The 18,889-nt window shown below is 39.3% G+C and overlaps 1 protein-coding gene across 1 annotated transcript in view; it reads right to left on the bottom strand.

The window, feature by feature from the left end:
* The window catches only part of SNX4 (sorting nexin 4), a 32,696-nt gene that overhangs the window by 12,041 nt on the left and 1,766 nt on the right, over positions 1–18,889 (bottom strand). Inside the window, exons 2-6 of the mRNA XM_009887264.1 lie at positions 10,178–10,316; positions 9,952–10,101; positions 8,805–8,852; positions 4,834–4,889; positions 156–228 (exon numbers count right to left, since the gene is read on the bottom strand). Coding sequence (XP_009885566.1) covers positions 156–228; positions 4,834–4,889; positions 8,805–8,852; positions 9,952–10,101; positions 10,178–10,316 — 466 coding nt within the window. The remainder of the gene's footprint in view (positions 1–155; positions 229–4,833; positions 4,890–8,804; positions 8,853–9,951; positions 10,102–10,177; positions 10,317–18,889) is intronic.

Here is an 18,889-nt window from a genome sequence, read left to right as displayed (position 1 = left end):
GCCTCCCTCCTTGCCATCTCCTGCCCCACACTCCAGAGCTCAAGCAAAACCACCCTTATTCTAGAGCACATATACCAGTTCTCTTGACTAAAGAAGAAATACTGCCTTATAAATAAATTATACTATTTGTCACGACACACATGGGAAATACTTACAGCTCTGACTCGCAGAAGGTGTGATATGACAGACTGCAGTTCATCGCTATAGTGTTTTAGCTCAGTAAATCTCCTGGGAGCAGGAAACAGATAGTACATCATTAGCCATCATGAAAGCAAGCTTTCACAGAAGGCAAGATAGAGCCACAAAGCCACAGCCAGTGAGACGGAGCCTGGATTATGTTGAGGTGGAATTAGCTGAAGACTCCTAAAGAAGTGACTGCACAGTTTAATTTCTCTAAAGTGAACAACCCAACACTTGCACAATTTTTTTTTTTTTAAATGTAAATGATGAAGGTTCAGAACAATGCAGAGAATTTTTTTTTATGAAATACAAGTAGTTAACTGGAATTACTACATCATTGTGTTGGGTTTTTTTAAAAATGGGATTTTTAAAAGCAAGCATGAGTGAATAGGAAAGCTTCAAATAAATACAAAGCCAAAATCTGCTGAAGCATACGCACTTCTTAATAAAGATGTGTTCACATCTCTGATCTGACAAGGATACTTAACTTTCAAGCTGCCATCTAGCCAGTTTTGAGTATAGCCTTTCAGAAGCTCAAGGAATCATTCACAATTATCACAACTTCTCTAAACTAAGCCATACGGTATCTGTAACTAGTTACAAATGAAACCCTATTGCGACCTGTACCTGCCCAGGAATCAAGCAAGGCTAAAAGCAATCAAGTCACTAGAGCTTATCAAGGTACCAGTCAGGTAACCCACTGCAAGTGACCACGTGCACACCTCGTGTTGGCCTGCCCCTCCTGAAGGAGAAGCATTTTATTCACCACCCCAGTGAAGCTTTGGTGGTAGTCTAAGTTGATATATTCAGATCGTGCTAATGATGAAGTTGAATCAGTTGCCACAGCTTTGCTAGTGACAGGTAGCCAATTAAGCCACAGCAACAGCCACTTCTGTATACATAAACCCTCCCTACCACACACAAGTCCAACTCATGACCTACTTCAGTACACAAGAATGTATTTCATCCAGATGGGAAGCCAGAAACAGCTTTACCCAAATTACTAAACAACGATCTGAAAATAAACACACACAGAAGAACACAATTAGAATTAAGGAATGGGAGACTAAGATTAGCCTTCCAGGTTGATGTTCAAGCATTAAAACCTTTACCCCTCCTCCCATCACAAGCACACAGACAGGCTTTGTATTTCAGAAGAGTTTATACCCAAGAGGTCTTACTGAAATGAGTCAGGTCACTTGTTTTGGGTGACCAAGTATGAAATTTCAGGGTTTTTCATTTAACACTTCTTCTTTCCCTGCCAGGAAGTCTTCCCCTAAAATATTCTCCTCCTCACATTCAGGAAGTAGGAGCTTTATTACCATTTCTAATATTTTTGATCTCCAAGGAGCATCTTTTATAAGATTATGACACACACAGGGTTAAAGTACATATAAAGATTTAAAAGCCAGCAGAGAAACTGTATGGGAAAAATAAATATAGTCATTGATCTGCACAGTGGGGTTTAGAGAGCAATCTTTTCAGTTTACACTTTATAAAATATGCACCAGGGCTGGATGTCAGACAGCTGCAGACACGTACAGCGAAGATATTTGAAATAATTGAACTAGAAACAAAAGATTAAAAAGCATGTCTTCAGCTCAGGAAGACTCCCCTTTCCGCTCTAGAAATTTATAATGAAAAGTTTTATTTATCCAGTTTTGTGGCAAGAAAGCTTTTAGGAACGCCATACTCCCTGATGGCAAAAGTCAGGAACCTAAGAAGACTTCTAGTATGCTGGACCTCAGCAGTAATACATCTCCCACACCAATTCCTCCTCCATTAAAAAATAAAATAATAATTAAAATATTACTACTTCATAACCAAGTTGTCTTCTTTTTGTTGTCTCAGAAAAGCATAAACCAAAGTGATGCTATTTTTTGCCAAATCTTCTGTGAAGGTTGAAAATTTTACAAATACAGTTTTTCAGGAAAAAAACCACCTGTTTTTAAAAGACTGCTGGTGTTGCAGATCAATGGTTTATTACTCAAGTATTTGCTTAAGTCCTACTCATTGGTCATGTAAAAAAAAATAATCACTAATTATAAAGTCATTTCCAAACTGAGTTTGGTGAGGCACACAAAGGGATGTTTACTTTTCAGTGCATCATAACAGTAGAAGTGTGAAACAAGACATAGTTTTGGCACTCAATAACTGAGACTTTAACTAGTGCTTTTCACTTGGTTTTACTGGTTCTGCAACATTACCAACAGTCTAGATATTTAATTGAGCTATTAGTAGAACTTCAGACACAAATTAACAGATCAGGTCACATTTCTGTAGGAACACTACCAGTTTTCTTCTCAAAAATATCTTTTATGGGAATGGCAAAGAAGAAAATTTCGTTTGCAGTAGACAGCATTTCAATATAAGTTATTTACTTTGTGCATTTTACTTGGCAATACTCCTCCCTACATCAGGGAGGGCAGTGCCATTTTCCTGTTTAGTGAAGGAAGACATTACAAGAACAGAACTGTTCACGAAAGAACAAGCCACTTGTCCAACTAACCAGACAAGAAAAGGAGAGTTACTTGTTTAAAAAAAAAAAAAACAACACAACAAAAAACTGCCTCAGGAAAGGATTTAGTGTTTTCCAAAGAAAACTTTCACCAAGAAGAAAGATATCGTTTTCATTAAAGCACAGAAAAAGAATAAGAGGATGAGTGCCATAGGGCCAAAATTAGAGGTCTGCAGTAGATAAAAATTCACCCTCGAGTACCAGAATGTCACGTTTTTATCACCCTAAAATTCCATCATTACAGATATTAATTGCTTCCCACAGGAGGAGGTTTAGTTTCTAGTCTACATTTGGAACTCCTTGAGCAGTACTGTTTCAGCTGTTAAAGCTCCTCACATTGCTCTAAGGTGCAGCCCCACAGCACCACGAGGCAATCTGGAGTGGAAGCTGCAGCTATTCTTCAACCAAACCCTTGCTGGTCCAGGAACCTGAAAGCCTACACTCCACACAGCAGTCAGATCTTTTATTTCAGCAAGGTGAGCTTGCTGAACCCACTTTACCACCCAGTCACACAAGCAGGAGAGGTAAGGGTAGAGGGGTAAGGTGTCGGATTCCAGGCAGTTCAAGTTTAAGTGTGCAGGGCTGAGCAAGGCACTATTCCTCCTGTTAGAGCCACAACATGCTATAATAAAAGGCTCTCCCTGAATTTAAAAAAAAAAAAAAAGTTATGCTCATCAGTTATTTATGAAACAACTTGTATCCTAAAGTTGAATTTGGAAGCTATGTATTCTGCCAGCTACAAGAGAAAGCATGTGCCATATCTCTTAAGTGCTGTGAAGTCTCTATTGAGTTAAATACTCAGGGACTGTTTTTGTTACAGGCCCTTCCTCACATTCCTCTTGCATTAACTCTTCTCCTTTTTACCAAGGCACTTCTCACAACAGCTTTGCTTTCTGAAACATTAAGTTACCTCAAAAGACAACAGTATATTCCTCATCTCAGCCTTACCCAGTCTTGCCCACCTATACCTATAGGCAAACTACTGGCAAAGCTTCCCTGCTGTGAAAGCAGGAAAAGCTAGCTCCTGATAGCCACAGCCGAAGATGATGGAGGACAAAGTATTCAAACAAGGGGTCAATTTCACCTGTAGCTACTGAGAAAATTGCTGTCTTTTGATCTCATGCGTGAATGTCATCTCTTATATTAAACCCTAGCTAAATGCTTTCTGGCTGCTACAGAAGGCTGCAAAAGCAAACACAATAAAAAAGGAGGGACTGCACTAATTCACAGGTAAATCTACAAAGAGGTTCAGAAAGGTACGGACCCTCTAACATCCTTAATACAAATACCGATAGATGCTGGGGAATACAAATACCCATAGATGCTAGGGAAGTACAAAGGGAACAGACAACAGAAAACACTCAGACACATGGGCTGTCCCTAAATAGTATCTCGTTGCCACTACTGGACAGCAGATGAATCCAGAAGGGCACTTTGTACAGGTCTCTATTGCTTATTGATGGCAAATGCCAACATCTCTTGACCCTACTGCTGCACGCTAGTCTTTCTAACTACTGCAGAAGTAGAAACTCTCATTTTACCCTTCTCACATCACCTAGAGTGTGATGAACCTCCCACTACATACCCTGACAATTCTGACCAGGTTTTGATCCAGCAGATTGCTCTAGTGCCTGTCCCAGAGCTTCTTAAACCGCAACAGAGCTGAACTGACCTCCGGACTTCCAAAAGCATCTGTGAAAATTGGCAGCTTGAAGAGAACTATGAACTGCAACACCAGGGTGCACGCATCCAGGACTGCACACTAGCAGATATTTGGAAAGACCTACTATCAATCTGTATTCTGTTCACGCTTGGAAAGATTTCTCAGCAACCAAATATTAAGAGGGTTTTTTTTTTTCTGAGTCTTTTTTGTCCCTTCCGTTTAATCTAGCTAAAATGAAAGACTCGTTTTGCATAAAGTGATGGCATTTTTCTGAGTGTCTCCTGCTCCTAGAAACAGTATTTATCAAACCTTTTCACACTATCTCCTTACTGGGCTTCTGTTAAGATTTGAAGTGCAGAAAGATAATTTTTCTTTTCTAAATTTATTCTAAGGAGACAGAATATTCTGTCATCTGAAGTTACAGTTGTAACTGAAAAAGAGAAAGGGAGGGGAGAAGGATGTGGAATCTTACTTGTCTGGGTTTTTCACTCTGAATGTTGCATTAAGAGCTTTTACTCTGGAATCTGCCTGAAAAAAGGGGAAAAAAAAAGCTTTGTTAATTTAATGCAATTAAATTCCAGCGACAAAAAAAATCTCAGCCTTCTGGCAGCACCGTTAGAAAAAAGCCTGCCTTCCTGGCATATTTAAATCTTCAAACATTGAATAAGTCAACACTAACTGCCCTGCACGACATATTTTTTATTAAAAAGTAAAAAACTAAGCTATTTTTGTGAACTAGGATGTAAACAGTATCCACTAAAATTAAGGTGGTATAATCCAAATCCCACAAAAATAGTCCCTTCTTAAAATGTTGCACAAATCATGGAGTTAAGATACACAACCCTACATTCTTTTTAGATGAAGCAATTAGGTAACATAAGACCATATGGACAAACTATTTTATATTTTTCAAACCAAATAAAACCGGTGGTGGAGCGACCTCTCTATGCTCTTTATTACTAGGAACAGTTCCCCAGTGAAATCAAAATCTTATATATGGTGTTCTCTTATTTTATGACTAGCTTCACAGAAAATATGTAATTTGTGTATCAGAATAGAGCCATTTTTAATGCAATGCGCTTTTCTAAAATAGAGCATATAGAAGTTTCTACAGAAGAAAGTTCAATACCTAATTAAAAAGGTAATTGGCTACTTTTATTTTTTGAGGTGTTGGTTTACCAGTGACTGCAACAGCAGTATGGAATCTCTCTAAGGAGGGTTTCTGGGTTTCTTTCAGTTTAACTGAACATTAAACTGTGCAATGGGTATTTACTCTTATTAAGACACCAATACAGATGAGCTATCCCAGCCTCATCCAAAGAGGTCCGACATCACCACAGCTTTTCATTTCTATATGGCATTTCACATCCAGCTCACTCAGGGCTCATCTATGCTGTATGAAAACTCAGGTAAAATGGCTGGAGTTTACTTTTGATCAAAACATCCCTCATGTGAAAGAACAACAAAACCCACATTTTGTGAGGTGCATAGGTTTCCTATAGTGTACTCTTTTAGCTAGTGGATTGTACCACAACTGCTAGCAGTAAGTTACTTCAGCAGCACTTCTTAGTGCTGGTAAATGACACAGGAATTTTTTGTGCGCTGTTAGAGTCAACTCAGAGCTTGAGGAACTATTTTGAATTTGACAGTAAAAGGAACACAGTGTTTTCCCAAACCGAGAATGGATTCCTTCCTTTAGGACCCTTTGAGTAACTTCTACAAATGAGACAGGCACAGTTTGAGACTGTTCCATCTCCTACTGCATTGGGGCTGAGCAGAAGATAGCCATGTTTGAGTATTGCTGCAAGCTCATTTCACCTGGAACCACCTCCATATCTGGACAGTTAAGACAGCATCCAGGCTGAGGTAAAATCAGTTTCTTTCTTCAAACTAGGATGAGAGGTACTGATGGAAATCTTGCTAACTTCAGCTGTCCTTCTTCCAACCACCAAATAACCAATGCAAAACATAGTCCACAAACCAAAAGGTAAGTGAATGAAACCTGCAAGACTAAGACTGACTGATATTGGAAGAAAACAGGTTCATTGTCACCGCTGCACACGGTACTCCTCTAAGAATATCTTGCAAAAGGAAGACAAAGGCAGCATGGGGAAGCATGTCTAAGATAGCACAAGGAACACAAAACACTGCAGTAACTCCAACTCCCAGCCCAGGCTTTATGTTTAATCAGAATGCTCCATGGGCTTGTACAGCCTTGGACCTCCACTGCTCTATCCCCACAAGTCACTACACAAGCCAGTTAGATTTCAGGTAATTCGGACAAACCTACGTGTACTCCCCACACACAGATTCTCTCACAGTACAAGCACTACCTAGGTATACTAATGTTCAACCACAGTCCTTCCCTCTAAGTAGCTGTTTCACAAAATACTGCATTTATGTTCAAACAGCCGGGACCAAAGCCATTCAAATTTGTTGGGAGAACATATACATTCAACAGGTTTACACTTGAAAAAGATCACTTCCTACATTACAGTTAAAGTGCAAGTTTTTGCCTTTTGTTACAGACACTTGTAGTGTTTGGAAGGAAGAGTTCAGTAAGTACACAAGCACTGTCAGGCAGGAACGAAGTCCCTGCCAATGCTCAACCAGCGTTATTTCCTTCTTGCTGTTAACAGCACAGTAACTCCCACACACCGCTTCTGAGCATTTGCACCAGACTTACGCTGTTAGAGAAAGGTCTGTCCAGTCTTAAACTTAAGATTAATATGCACAAGCATTTTAGAGATGAACTTCCCATCAAATGAGGTACAGTCGAGTTGTTTTCAGACAGTAAATTCCTACTATGATCCTATAATCATTTAAGCAAACTAAAGAGAGGGGAATTTCCTCTTTCCTAAAGTAAGGGTTAAAATCCCAACTGACAAATCTCTTAAAGAACAAAATTAAGTGCTGGGGGTATGAGGGAGGAAAGCATGATTTAATGATACAGTTGGCACAGTAAACAAAGTCTCCAACATCAACATTCAACTATAACATGCTACACTGCATTAACGCCTAATGTAAAATTTAGTTAGCCTGGTTCAAACCCTTTGGGACAAGAGACACATCCTGCTTTAATGCATCAGCAGCAGAGACAGCAGCAGCATGTAAACCAGTGGTCTGATTCTAGTCTAGGACATGTAGTGAATAGAGGTTTGTCCTCCAGTGTGGTGCTAAACAACCTCCATTCTTGAGGGGGGTTATACTTTAGATGTTGAATAAAAGAAGGATGCTTGCCCTAGGCTTTTGCAAAGAGTTATTTTTCTTTCCTAAGGAAAGCAGAACTGTAAAAGGGAAACCATACACACACTCAAACCCATAAGGGAAACGGGACTTGCTCATCTCTCATTTAATCTACAATACAGTTTCAGGCAGGAAAATATTCTCAGCATTCTGCTTTGAGTTTTCGTTCATACACACACACACCACTGTGTGCACTCCTGAACATACCCTTGCAGTACAAACTTCCTGAACTCCTATGAGTGTAAGCTGAAGTAAAGATGTGTTGACTAGGAAAACACAGCTTGAAAGATTTACATTTTTTGCATTATGAATACTAGCAAAACACAAGCCCTACCATGATGGAAGATAATTATTGTCAACTTAAGTTATCAACTTAAATGTCAGTATCAAAGCCCCTTGCACATTGAGGATAAGAGCACCAATGGTTTTCCTGAGCTCTCACTATTCAGAGTAATTCTTCATAATCCACTTAGTTTTCAGCTGTGATGTCATAGGGGTTGATATGTTACAATGAAACAGAAGTTCAGTATTTGTTCCCATATAACAACTTTTCCAGGCACAGCCCAGCAATCTATCAGCTTCTTGCAGATTCTCCTGTACAGACATGCATCCCTTCATCATTTATTCCTGCACGTCTTCCACCAGTTTACCAGCCATCAACTCAGTGATGCCAATGGGGATAGTACTACTTCAAGACACATTCTGTTAAACAGTTAAGGGGCACCAAATCCATCTTAGTCCCTTTACACAATTTATCCTTGTAGAAGTCCTACAATTCAGACCCCTCTGCTTGCCTTTTTTTTCCCCCTGACATTTTGCATCTCTTACCAGGCTAAATCTGACACCCATCGTTAAAACGATACTAAACTAAACTGACAACATACAAAAAGCACTGCTATGAACTCCAGGTTCATTAATTTTAAAGCTTGTAAGGATCATAATTTTGTACTACTATTAGAATTACAAGGCTGAGCATCAAACATCAGCATACACTAACAAGCCTGCTAGAGAACTTAACAACTTAAATCTTACCTATTACATGCTAAGAACACCACTGTATTTTGTAGTTACAAGTATACATAAAGCAATGCCTTTAGCTCATTCTAACAGCAAACAGCCTTTCATAAATAGCCTAAAACATGTTTGTTGGAGCATTTCTGTGTCACAGCAGTCACAAGAAACAATTACAGTAATTACCTTTAACTGAAATCCAGTCTCATTCACCATTTCTTTCCATCCACCTTCCTAAAAATACAGGAGAATGTTCTGTTAGACTTCAGAGTGCCACAGCTTTTGCGAGTCCCTATATCCAAATCACATCAGAGCTGAAAGGAGAAGAGCTTCTCCAGTAAACCTGGGTTCTGCCTCAGCTACCCTCCCTATTTAATTTCAAGAATCTGGATTAAGAATAAAATGACATTATGTTGTGCTTACATACTAACGTCCCCAAGAAACTCTCTCCTCTTCTCTGTGTGTCAGTGTGCTCAATTACCTCAATCTATCAACTGGAGGCAGGAGCCACACAGCTTTGTTTGAGGAAGCAGCTCAGCTCTTCAGAAAGAAGGGTAATTATCTATTGCCTATTAGATTATCAGCAGCTCCGAGGACCTGTGCAGCCTGAGGCAGCGTGCATGCAGGGAACATACAGGCAACAACTGATGTGATCAGTTTACAGCGCGCACACAGTCACCTTGCTCACGTGTAGTGGTTGTAGCATCCACTGCTTTCAGTTCCCATACACTGGCTCGTCTACATACTATACTGTGGTAAACGTATCAGCTCAGTCCACTACGTAGGAATCTCTGATCAAAAGCACAGAACAAAGAAATGCCTAATATCTCCTGAAGCTGAAAATTACAGAATGCAATGCTTTAGCTGACAATCAGATCACAACTTTTGTGATAACATACGAACGGATCGTGATTCAAGCTACAACGCTAAAGAAACCATGGCTATCCAAAAAGTGAATTGGAAGCCAGTACTGTCTCTGCAGCCAGCAGTATAGCACTATTTCAGGTCTAGACCTAGGGAAGCTTTCCCAACCAGCACACATTAAGCTCCCAATATGCTGTTCCAAAGAGGTAGAAATTCTCTCTTAGGAGCCTTAAAACCAGACTGGAAAAAAAGCCATAAGGTACATTAGAAGGCCAACTGTACAACTGCAGTGGGCTGTAAAGAAGCTTTTACAGACAACCCTTTTCCACCTTAAGTTTATTCACATTGTCCATCTTTCTCCTAGAGAGAGCGAGCTATGGGTCAATGGGAGGGAAGAAGAGCAAAGGACATCACCTTAGAAAAATAATTACTAAAGAATGTATTTAGAAAGCATATCACTTTACTATACCTGTGTTAAAAATGAATAAAAGATTTTGTCTTGGCAAAGAACAGGATGTGAAGCCACACGTAACAAGAAGTTTTCCAAACCAATTCTTCTTCTTTCCACAAAATCTGGATCCATATTATCTGCTGACAGCTTATGCCAAACAAAGTCAGCCTATTCAAACAGAAGAGTGTTAATAGTAAATAAGTGACAAACGATACAAAGCAAGCTGCAGCCTCAGCTTCCTTACCCTTTTTTCTGGCAAAGGCGGAACAACAATATGTGGATAGGTAACTGACAAATAATTCCTCAACAACTCAAATTCACTGTAACGTCGCCACAGGGAGTCCACTGGGGCACACTGTCCCTCACTCTGGGACTCAACAGCTCTGAAAGATAAAATAGCAAATTTGAGCATTAGTAAGCTATCGCCTTCTCCCTGGTACAACCAGGACAACTATAGCAAAGGCCCTAAAAATAGTTACCCAGTAATTATTACTGCATAACTTGCCCATAATTTAAACTAACCTTAATTAATTTCACTTCTACAGACTTCATTTAAAAATATTTAAAATTTCTGCCTGATATCACTCAAATTTTGTCATGCCAGGAACACAGGAGAAGTCAACGCATTTTCATCACACCACAAACAGGTAGGACACAGTCAAGTAAATAGTCACACAAGTGACTTAGCTTATATTTCTCTTGGAACAGCGTTAGGCTCCAAGCCAGCATGATTTCATGAGCAGCTGAAGGATACAGAGTATTACAAGAAGGAATTTACTATTCAATGGGAAAGTCTTCACTTCAGAGGATAAAAATTGTCTTGCCTGCAACAACTAGAATAGTTAAAAATATAACTTTTAAAATATTAAGAATTTTTAAAGGATATTTTTAGAAAAATGTAGCAAATTTCAAAGCACTTCCCTTTTTTTGTTCAAAGTAACATCTTTTTATATTTAAGGACTGAGGATACATAGTCTAACAAACTAGCTAAAGAGAGGATAAACAGGTACAAAATTGATGCACCTAAAAAATTTGTTGAAAACTTAAAGCCAACACCGCCTAGCAAGGGCTTAAAGGATTTTATGTTACTATAAAGGGAGAAATCATGGAATATTATAGGATTGAAAAGTGACATAAAAACTTGAAAATAATCCTTCATACAAGACATTTAGAGAAACAGAAATACTTTGCAATATCATAAAATAAGCATCAGGTCAGCAACACTTCTTGGCAGTCAGCGTGTGCCAGAATAAACACATAGAGAGAGGCTGCAGACACAGCACTTAACAGAAACCAGTGATGTCTATGTCTACCTTGGTTCTTAACTAAAGTGACTAATTAGCATACAGAGCACTGGCATAAACCTACATGAAACAGTATTAACTATATTATGAGATTATCAAAGAATAGTTGAGGTTGGAAGGGACTCTGCAGGTCTGTTGTCCAACTCCCTTGCTCAAAGCAGGTTGCTCAGAGCCACATCCAGTTGGGTTCTGAATATCTTCAAGGACAGAGACTACCACCACATGGGGCAACCCATTCCCACATTTGACCACCCTCACAGTAAAGAAGTTTTCTTACATTTAAGCGGAATTTCCTATGTTTGAATTTGTGGCTGCTACCCCTTGTTCTCTCTCCATGCATCACAGAAAGATGTCTGATTCCATCTTCTTCACCTCCCCCACCACGTATTGATACACATTTCCAAGATCCCCTAAGCTGTCTCTTTCAGAGGCTGAACAACCCCATCTCCCTCAGGCTCTCCCTGCAGGTCAGCTGCCCCAACCCCGCAATCATCTTGATGTCACTTCACTGGGCCATGATGGGCTTCAGTACGTCCACATCCTTCTTGTGCTGGGGAGCCCAGAACTGGGCACAGCAAGTTATGAGCTACAAGTACTTACTCATATGGTACTCAATAGAATAGGGTATTACATTCTTTCTTCCAGCAGAATTCAGGCTATATAGTTCTTGAATTCATAACAACTTCCTGGAGCAAAGTTTTAAAAACAGCTAAATAGCACACAAATTATTTACTTTAAGCTATTCTTAAGCCACAAGGTTGGATTTCTAATGACCTTGCTGAAAAACCATCAAACAATCCCGCTCCAGAGTGGCCCCAATTATTTGATACACTTAAAATACAAGAAGCCTTTGTCATCCATTTCTGAACTCTCATTAGAGAGGAACAACCTGCTATATCCTCGTTTATAAAAAAAAAAAAAGCAGCAGCATGGTTACATCTTGAGGTTGAAGTAATGTAATACAGTATTATGCAAAATGAATTTTTTAAGTGAGTAAGGGAGAACGTTTTCTTTATATCCAGCCTTGCCTTGTGGAAAGGACATTTATTCCAGGTGATTGAATTTTTTTCTAAAAATTCACAAGGACAAAGAAAAAAGGATGTATTCATAAGCATTCAATACAAACTCCTGCAGATTAAAACTGTTTGTGGCCAACTAAAGAAAAAAGAGGTAAGTACACTGCTGACAGCCACTAAATCACACTGCCAACATCCCACAGAATTCTTCCCTATTAGAGTATTCCAATTCAACGAAGTTGCAACTGCCACCACAGAGTTTTCAAGAGGGTAAAGTCAGCTTAGCACAGGGCTGTCAGGCTGCACAGCATTCCTCCCTACACAAACACTGAGCAATTTAAACATTTCAAGAACACTTCAGCTAAAAGCAAGTATCTAGTCATTGTACCATTGCTGAGTTGGAGGTAAATTTAAATAGATGAAGAATTAAGCTACTATGCCCTGGAAAATTAGTGTTTAGTTGAAAGCTGAAGGCACAAACCTCACTTCCCTAAAGGACAAGCTCCCAGCAGGGTTTGGTAAACAATCTGGCCATTCAAGACACTCACATAGAAGTGCTTTAGAACTAGGGATCCTTTATCTCCAGCTTCAGAAGAAACCACAGGTTTCAAGAGCACTACTTCTGTATGGGTTACCATGAACTCTTAAGCAAGGCTGCCACCATCAATACATCATAGGATTACATGGACCTGTCTGGGAACACACTGCACAAGCAGCCATGAACAAGGAGACAAGAAAAAACAGAGGCCTGCACTGCTCCAAGAACCAAGCCACATCCCAGGAGGACTCATCTGTGCTGCAGATATAGACACTGCTGCGTCTGCAGTAAAGCACCAGAGACTCACCTAGAGCTTGGCAGACACATTGCACAGAGTGAAGCAGGCTGCAACCACCCTTACTCTAAAGGCAGGAAGATTACAGTTCCAGATCTCAGATCTGGAACAAGAAGTTCTCCGTAATAAAAAAAAAAAAAAACCAACCAACCACCACACAAAACCTGCAGGATGCATTTGGTCCATTGCTATTAAACATCTCTGTCACTCCTATGCATAACCATTTCCTGGCCACACCAAATGCAACCCTGGGGTTGGCACAGGAGTTGTGTTTAACCAGCTCTTCTCTCCAGTTTTGATTTTTCTGTAATAGTAGAGTTTCATTACTCATCTTCTTTAAAAATTTAACTGGAGTTTAAGACTGACTGCATCACCTCATAACGAGAGGCAAGCTAGCTGTGCACATACTGCTGACAGTTTATGGCAGCCTAACACACTTCAGGCATACAGTAGAGTTACAGAGGCTTAAGAAGTTACCACCAAAGGCAAACTGCAAGAAGAACAGTTCACTTTATTTTTTAAATATACTTATTCTTCTTGTCAATATGAGGCCCTAAGGAAAAGTACTGCTAGCCATAATTATTTTTCATCTCCACTTAACTTAATCTATGGGCTTACACTGCCATGGGCAACTTCAAATAAAATTTTCCACCTCCTGAATACAAAGTACTTGGAAAAGTTCATTTGGCTGTTTTGTTTCAATACAGCGTGTACTCAAGTGCTATCTTCTGCCTCTAACCAAATCAATTCCCAATGCAGTGCAAGTCTGATCTTGTATTTATCACTTTCTGAATAACCTATGGCATCAATGAGGTCAGTGCAGAGAAAAATGAAAGGAGTTGATCTGCATTTTTCTTAGAACTCCCAACTCCTGCAGTCAAGAGAGTCACATTATCATTTAATAAGTTTCAATAGTTTTAACACCACTACTGTGAGAAAGTTTGCTCTTCTACAAACTAACAAGAGAAAAAGAAATTAAATCAAGAGTTACTTCATAGCTTCAAGTCTGTTTGGGGAACTACATATATTCTACTCCTGTAGTATGAACTACAGGTTAGAAGAGAATGCACTTACATTTCACATTCCTATCCTACAAATATTGAAGGAAGGCAAAATACACCAACAGGATCATTACATATTCTAATTATTCTAATAGTGAATGATTTGTAAGGGTTCAGGTCAACACACCATCAGTAAGCTGTCATTGTAAGAGATCAGAGCCTTCTGACAAGACAATGTTCCCAGTGTAAATTACATTCCTAATGCTTCATGACTGTTTTGCAAAGTTGATTATAAACTAATAGCAGCAAAGACCATATGGAGCCTTAACTGTGCAAAAGAATTCTCAACTTGCTTGCTATATCAGCTTTGCATTTGTCAGAATTATTAAATTTAAATATATTATCATAGTCTAAAAAAAAAAGAGAAACACAATAATTAGAGTAGTAACATCTCAGTCCACACACACAAATATCTAGCAGAAAATTAAACAGGAACCAATTTTTTTTAAGAAGTCATCTAGGAGTGGAGTACTTCAGTGGAGAAGGACCACAGCTTTATAGAGAAGCCTAGTCCTAGGTCAGAACAAACCACCACTACCCCAGGACAGAGATGCAGGCACCGTTACTTAAAGATTTCTGTCCACAAGGGGCCTCAAGAACTCAAGGAGGAAGGAAGCAGACTGCCAGACCAGATCATGCCACTCACCACATCTTCCCTGTCCACACTGAAGAAATTAAGGAAATTTACTAGATCTAAAGCCTACTGCCAATTTATTCCAACAAAGCAGATCTGTACACAACACACTACACTTCCCCAAGTCAAAGTTAATCAAGCTTTGCAACCCTTATAAGACACACGCAAGCCTCACGTTATACCCTGAAGAAAAAAGTTAAATTACTACTAGAGAACCTTGAAGGTCAAACCTGCCTGCATGGTTTGTTCTTTTTTAAAATCGGTGGCATCTCATACAGCCTCCTCAATGCAGTCTGCGTTAAGCAGCCTGATGTTATTTCTCTTCTCAGATCACACTTAATTCATTTATTCTAACACGCATTTATTCTCACTGTCATAGAAGCGTGAATGCTGCCTTTTTCGGTTTTAGTTGTTGCTTTTATCTTTATATAACACAGTTCTTGGTTTGGGTGAAAAGCAGTTAAAAGACAATAGGTAAGGCAAGCAAGTGTCACAGCAAAACAGGTAGAGAGACACCTGTCCAGAGAAATATGTGGATGTTTTTCTTTGCCCAATATCTGACTGCAAAAAACTGCACCATAGCAGTTACGCCTCAGCAAGAGTCTGCCACCACATTGCCTCTTCTCTGCAGGATGGACAACCCTGCTGCCTCTGCCACTAGCCACACCTGCTCTAGTCAGTTTAGGTTTTCTTTTGCTTGTTTGGGGTTTTGGTGGTTTCGGTTTGGTTTTTGCTGTGGGTTTTTTTTCCTCCCCCAAACAGGCTGAGAAACATCAGTTTTGCGACTTTTAGTGAACGGAAGGGCAAGACAACATTTCAAGAGGGCAGCTGAGTAGCACCCAACAAAGAAGCAATGCTTTTCAAGTTAACCTATTTGAATAAATTTAAGACACATTTTGAGACTGTTAATACTAGTTTTAAGATTCTACCTTCCACCCAGACTTTGATAAAGTGAAAGCAGCCAGATTCTGCTCCCTAGAGAGAGCAAAGCTGTGGTGGGAAAGTACTGTACAGCCCTCAATTATGAGCCTGCATCCACACCACTGCCTTTTAAACGAGGTAGTAAGTGTTTGAAACGGCATGGATGGATGTGGGACAGGCAAGTAAGATGAGAGAAATAATTTTATTTTTTTAATCACACCAAAAATGTCTCCACCTGGTTACATATGAGACCATAAAATATCACCAATTACAAGAGCATTTCTCCCCAGGAACCCCATTCCAGAAGGGAAGTAGAAATCCACAAAGGTACTCATTACACTTAATACCTTCATTACCATCTAATTTTTTAGACCACATTATGAACTCCACCATTAAATGCAAGGACTGCAGACCAGTTTCAATTAAGATTATAATCACTTGTTGACATTCAGTCAAACTTCTCAATTTGTTTTGGTTTTAAAAACACAATATAATACTTGTACAGTCTTCAGGCAGGAAAACCATATGTTTCCCCTCTAAGTACAGTTTTAACAATGCACGTTATTCATTGAATGAACCAACCTGCCTGAAAAAAATTAAAAGACAAAATTGAAACCTTCAGTTTTTACGTCCATAACTGATGTTATCATAAGCAATCAGAAGATTACATTACTCCAAAAGTCACGTTCATTTGCCTTAATTCAAAGTGCCAATGTGAAAACTTTAGTCCATCTAATTAACCTCTTCCCGTTTCCCATTTAAAACTAATTATCTTAAACTAGCCATTAAACAATTCTGAATGCAATAAAAAGAGGAATGGCTGCAAAATATTAAATCAGGCGAGAAGGAAATACATGAGTTTACTTCCTTGTAAAAGCAATCACCTCTTCAATTAAAGAAGGAGTAACTTTGCTTTCAGCCTTTGACCTTCCACTGTAGGAGAAGTGACACTTCCACTCCCCTACAGCAGACAAGGTTCACTCTCTGTGTAGAGGAATACCATTTCAGGGGGCTGCGAAACTTTTTCCAGTAGCTATTTAGAAATGGTCTCTGAATTTAGGCCCCTCAACAGACAGAAGAGCAATCACTACAGGTCAACTCGTACTTTGTAAACCACCTGGCAAGCTGTATAACAAAGAGGCAGTTCTCTTGTCAGAGGATTTTTAAGCCAGGTGATTTATTTATTTTTTTTTTTAAACACTGTCACCTGAACAGTTTGCTGTATTTAACTAAAACATACAACCACCTAGCAGGTTTATGATTCACAGTATCAATTAAGTACAAATCAGCAGTAAAGCAAGTTTTCAACTCCTCCATCTTTCACCTCCTTGTTCTCCCCTGGCTAAAGCTCATGCTGGATTCAGACTTTCTTCCTTTTTGCCCTTTGGAGGGAACAGATGAGTCTTCCTGACTCTCAATGACCAAAAACCTGCATGTTGTTGTTTTATCAGAAGACAGCACACCTCTGCAGGCATTTGTTCTGTGCCTCCATAGGAAATGCATGCCTGGGCTCTTCGCCTAGCCCAAGGTAGAATGGAAGACTTTGGGAAAGGAACTCAAACATAACATAACAAAGGAAAAACTCCTGAAGTCCCATGGTGCAGCATGGTTACCACTGAACCATGACCTGGCTGGCTACTGATTTCCAAGTTCATTTCTCTCACAGAAGCTTTCTTTAGAAGTCCTTACACTTTGGATGGGCAATCCGAGGTCTTCAGGGAGAAGCAGGTATCACTCACATCCCTATCTAACCAACGGAAAACTTTCCAAATACTGAAAGTAGAAATAAGATCAGTAACTTCCCCAGCCATACTGGGGGAGTAACAGCCAAATATAGCGAGCCACCCTGTCAAATTACTTGAAAAGGAAGTAAAGACTAGTAGGGCTGGAAACCAGGGATCCTGCTATTAAGTAGTCAGCTACCAGGCTGCACAAAGTTGCGTTACTTTTTCCTAAGCCATATTTAAACAAAACAAAACAAACAAACAAACCAACCCCAGGCTCTAGTCATCAGTCATCATACTGTGTGACCAGAAGGACCAGGATAGAGATCTGAAAGTCAGCAGGGACAGAGGCAAAAGTTAACTAAATGGAACTGTCCTCCTACTACAGAAGGAATGGTTTACTTTGAAGGAGAACAGGGAAAAAAGGCACCACTGTATGTGCTATAATTAAAAGTCCATCAACATAGCACTTAGAGGTGCTCTGTATTCCAATTAAGTTTCAGTTCTGCCATGGAAAACAAAGGGTACAAGACCAGGAGTCAAATCCTGGGGTTTACGCTATCTCAGTTCCTGTAGTTTCATGCAGATTCTGGTACAAGACATGGCTGACCAAATTTCTAAAAAGCAAGCAAATCTGAATTTAAATGAGGTCCTGTATATTTGCAATTTCCCTTATAGAAAGGGAGTGACATGCTGAGCACCTACACCTCAAGAAGGAATATTTAGATATGCATCTTAATTATAAGAATTTGTATTTGCCTTAATACCATTTCCCAGAAAGAGTTGGAAGTGTTAATCTGTTCTCACAGGAAGAATATAAAAACTAAGTTATTTTTAAATAACTGTATAGTTTAATGGAAGCTGTGAAACAAACTGACTCCAAGACTAATTGAACGGAAATAGCTTGCCACAAAAATCTACTTAGCTAATGCAGAAAGGAGTAAACCAAGAATAAAGGAGATGCTTTCAGGAAGTACGACCCTTGAAATTTGCTGAGGCTCTGCAGTCTACAGCAGCAGAGTTTGTTTTGTCTCAAAGAAAGAGATCTATGTGGAGGTGTAATATCACTTAAAAAAAAAAAAGGCAAACAAAAGTCACATGAAAGTGTGAGAACAGTAATAAATCTTTTCATTTTGATTAGAAAAAGGAAGAAACACCATCACTTGCATTTTGAAAACAGTTTCCTCAGCACTAGTGAAACTAAGGTGTTAAAAGTTTAGGTACTCAGCTCCTGTTCTGTAACAAATATACAGTGGTTGTAATTGCATCCATCTTGTGTCTCTTATTCACCCAGATGCATGCAATTCCTCAATTCAAATTGAAATTAAATCCTAGATAGCAGTAACAGCGGAACCCCAGTTCACATAAATGTTAATGCAACTATTATTAAGTGGTCTTCCTTTTATATTACTATAAACTGAGTTTTATTCTTCAGCTACAAAATATCCTATTACCCACAGACA

This window comes from Charadrius vociferus, unplaced genomic scaffold, assembly GCF_000708025.1.
Source record: "Charadrius vociferus isolate BGI_N301 unplaced genomic scaffold, ASM70802v2 scaffold385, whole genome shotgun sequence".
Taxonomy (NCBI): Eukaryota; Metazoa; Chordata; class Aves; order Charadriiformes; family Charadriidae; genus Charadrius; species Charadrius vociferus.
This window is presented reverse-complemented; position numbering and strand designations above follow the sequence as displayed.